The sequence below is a fragment of the Trypanosoma theileri genome (genome assembly GCF_002087225.1).
Source record: "Trypanosoma theileri isolate Edinburgh chromosome Unknown TM35_Tth_34_V1, whole genome shotgun sequence".
Taxonomy (NCBI): Eukaryota; Euglenozoa; class Kinetoplastea; order Trypanosomatida; family Trypanosomatidae; genus Trypanosoma; species Trypanosoma theileri.
In genome coordinates this window covers 269,961-273,415 of record NW_021639876.1, presented here as the reverse complement: position 1 = coordinate 273,415, position 3,455 = coordinate 269,961, and the positions used below count along the sequence as shown (strand labels likewise).

General features: G+C 35.6%; 1 protein-coding gene across 1 annotated transcript; it reads right to left on the bottom strand.

Moving 5' to 3' along the window:
• Window positions 1–298: 298 nt before the first annotated feature.
• On the bottom strand, window positions 299–3,127 carry TM35_000342270 (uncharacterized protein; the record flags this gene model as incomplete). The annotated part of the gene is made up of 1 exon (XM_029029125.1): window positions 299–3,127. The coding sequence occupies one exon, from the start codon at window positions 3,125–3,127 to the stop codon at window positions 299–301; it is 2,829 nt and encodes a 942-aa protein (XP_028879681.1).
• Between the last annotated feature and the right edge of the window lie 328 nt (window positions 3,128–3,455).

The window sequence follows — 3,455 nt, the reverse complement described above, 5'->3', positions numbered from 1 at the left end:
ATATATATATATATATATATATATATATATATATATATCTAAACTTAGATCAAAGTAATACAGCAGAAATAATTAATGACTCTTGTTGATCAGAACTCACACCAACATATTAAATGTACGCAGAGAAAGCAATATATACATATATATTGTCCCTCACGACATTTCACAGAATAATCTCTCTTACTTACCGCAACCAAGCTAAATCAAAGAAAGTAGAATAATAAATAAATAAAATAAATAAAGATATAGAGTCTTCGTACAGAAATTAAAATACCAGGAAAATCAGTTGATCAACCTCTCATACAGCTTCCAAATCATTCTTCCTCTTCTTCTGCTGTTGCTTTTTTCTCTCCTCCCCCTCTTCCTCTTGTTTTTCTTCTTCTTCTTGTTGTTGTTGTGATGATGCTTCTTCTTCTTCTTTCTCTCTCCCTTCTTCTTCTTCTTCTCGTTTTTGTTCTTCTTGTCGAACGATATTGGGATCAAACCGCATGTCCTCCACTCCGCGGTTGAGTTCCGGGAATTTACGCGGCCACCACAACCACGAGGCGGGCACAACAGACAACAGCGCGGGCACAAAGAAGGGCCGAACCACAAAAGTGTCCAACAGCACGGCGGCACTGCAGACCACGGCGAACTGTGAGAGCATGATAACAGAGGAAAACACCATGGATCCAATCGTTACAAACATAATAAGTCCTGCAAAAGATATGATGGGTCCTGTTTTCCATACCGCCTTTGCAATGGCAGCTTCATTGGTGTAACCCAATGTTTTGAACTCAATGACTCGAGTCATCAGAAATACATCATAGTCCAATGCCAATGCAGCAAGTAGCATAAAAGAGAAAATAGGTATTAAAAAATCATAATTTTCAACATTCTCTAATGCTTTCCAAACTGGATGTAACCATTTATATTGGAATACAATAACTCCTACACCAAGGGAAACAGCAATGGTATACACAACTGTAAATATCATACGAATTGGTAATATCGCAGTACGAAAAACAAATAATATAAATAAGAAAATACCACCCAATATCAAACCGATTTGAAGCGGAAAGAAATCTACAGATTTACTCATTATACACCAAGAGGCACTACTTGCTCCAGTAATACCATAATCAAAAAATACATTTTCTGCAGCGTGTTCATGAATAATATCACGCAATGTATTAAGATATTTATTTGCCCCAGATCCAAAAGGATCAACTGGAGGTGAAAGTATAATATAAGCCGTTTTTTTATCTTCCAAATAAACTGTTCGATTTACAAGATATTGGTAGTCTTCATTAAGTATATAAAGTCCTTGTGATTCATCTGCACCTAACCACATAACTCTTTTATCAATAGGGTTTTCAATCATATTAGGTGCTGTAATAGACGAATATGTTTGTCCAGTACGTCTAACAATAGCTTCAATAACAGAACGCATCAAATTTGTCATCTCATCTGTATTCCAAAATGAAACATCATATGTTCCACGTACGGAAAAGATAATATAAAATGGAATGGCTGATCCTCCACCAATAATACTTACAATTTGTTCTAAAACTTTAGAATGTGGACTTTTATGTGGAACTTCACTGAATACATTAAAGTCTACTCGTAATTCCGTTACAAAGTAAAAGAATGGAGCTCCAAACAAAAGAACCGAAAGAATTGCTATATATGGATGGTGAATAGAAAATTGACCAATACGAAACCACGGAGATGATATTTGACGCTTATACTCTGCAACTTCAAGATCCGCTTGTGTTATTTCATGATCAATAGGTAAATGATCTACCAAAGGAGATGCGGAAGGGGTATAATTTTTAGGCGTTTCAGATGAATGATATTGAATGTGTGTTTCATTTTCTTCTTCACTCACTGTCACTTCATGTGATGATCCTCCTCCTCCTCCTCTTCCTCTTCCTCGTTGTTGTTGTTGTTGTTCTTTTACTGGACGACGTTGATGACGACAGCATGGGAAGCAAGAGCAACAAGAAGAAGAAAATAAAGAGTAAACACAATGAGAGATTTTTTCCCACCACTCCGTCCATGTTGGTGGATGTGCAAAAAAATCATAAAAGGTTAATAAGAGTGCTGGTTGAATAGTAAGACTCAGAAAGACAGCGCACACCACTCCAATAGACATTGTAATACCAATTGTAGAGAGAAAATCAATTGGTAAAAATGATAAACTCCCAACAGCCACTGCAATTGTAAGACCAGAGACAAGAATATTATGTGCAGATAACACTGCCGTATTTTTTACCACTACCCACTCTGTCTCTTCACTACAACCAAGAAGAAGTTCTTGTTGCAACACTTGTTCACAAAATCGTGTTAAAATAAAAAGAGAATAATCCACAGATACGGCAGCCACAACTCCTAATGCCAACTCTGGGGCAAAGGAAGAAACTTCCACCGCAAAGGAAATGGGATACATAATGCTAAACGCAAGAGCCACTGTAGAGGGAAGTGTAAGAGCTGGTATTAACAATAATCGAACAGAACCCACACAATACACTAATACAAGAAATGCTAAAGGAAGAGAAATAACATCCACACGTTCCAAGTCTTCTACAATACCAACACTTGCATCTTGAGATAATAATGCGATATTTGTATATTCACGAGTGAAATGTACATTATGTTCCTCACACCATTGATCCACTAAAGATTTTATAGCGTCAATAACAGTCATACCTTTCCCACTGTGTTCTATTCCAAATCGTAACATACTTGACTCATTATGTTTACCACCAATAAAGGTATCACGTACATTACCAACATCTCGTACAAGAAAGAAACCAACTATATCATGGACCGAATTAAAAATTGAACTACTTTCATTCTTTACTTGATCCCGTAGATAATAACTAAAAGCCTCAAATTTTGGATCCTTTAGAATACTTTTAGATGTATTATGAGATGTTGCCAATAAATACAATGGATCTCCAGCTAATTCCCCAGGGAAATATTTCTTTGCCAATTGTTCACCAAAATAAGGAAGTGTTCCTTTCGGTGCGACGTATCTTAAATTCGTGTGGTTAATAAATTTCCACGCAAAGAATCCCCCAACGGGAAGTAAAATAATACATAATAGTACTATAGCTATAGCAATTTTCTTTTCCTTTCGCATTATACAAACCCTTTTTTTTTTTTTTTTTTATAAGGGTTTCTTTACTAATATGTATTTCCGATAATTTTTTTATCCTTTATGTCCACCCTTTTACCCCGTTTGTTTATAATATATATATATATTTTTTTTTGTTTGGATTTCTTTGATCAAAACAGTATTGTTGCCCTTACACAAGTAATAAAATAAAGGAAATACAAAAAAAGAAGGAGAGAAAAGACAACTCACACAAAGGCGACGAACAACAAAGAGAGCATTCACACCGGGATCCAAATAGATAAGATTACACCATTACCAGTGGAGGTTTCCTCCTCAAAAAAAAAAGAAAAAA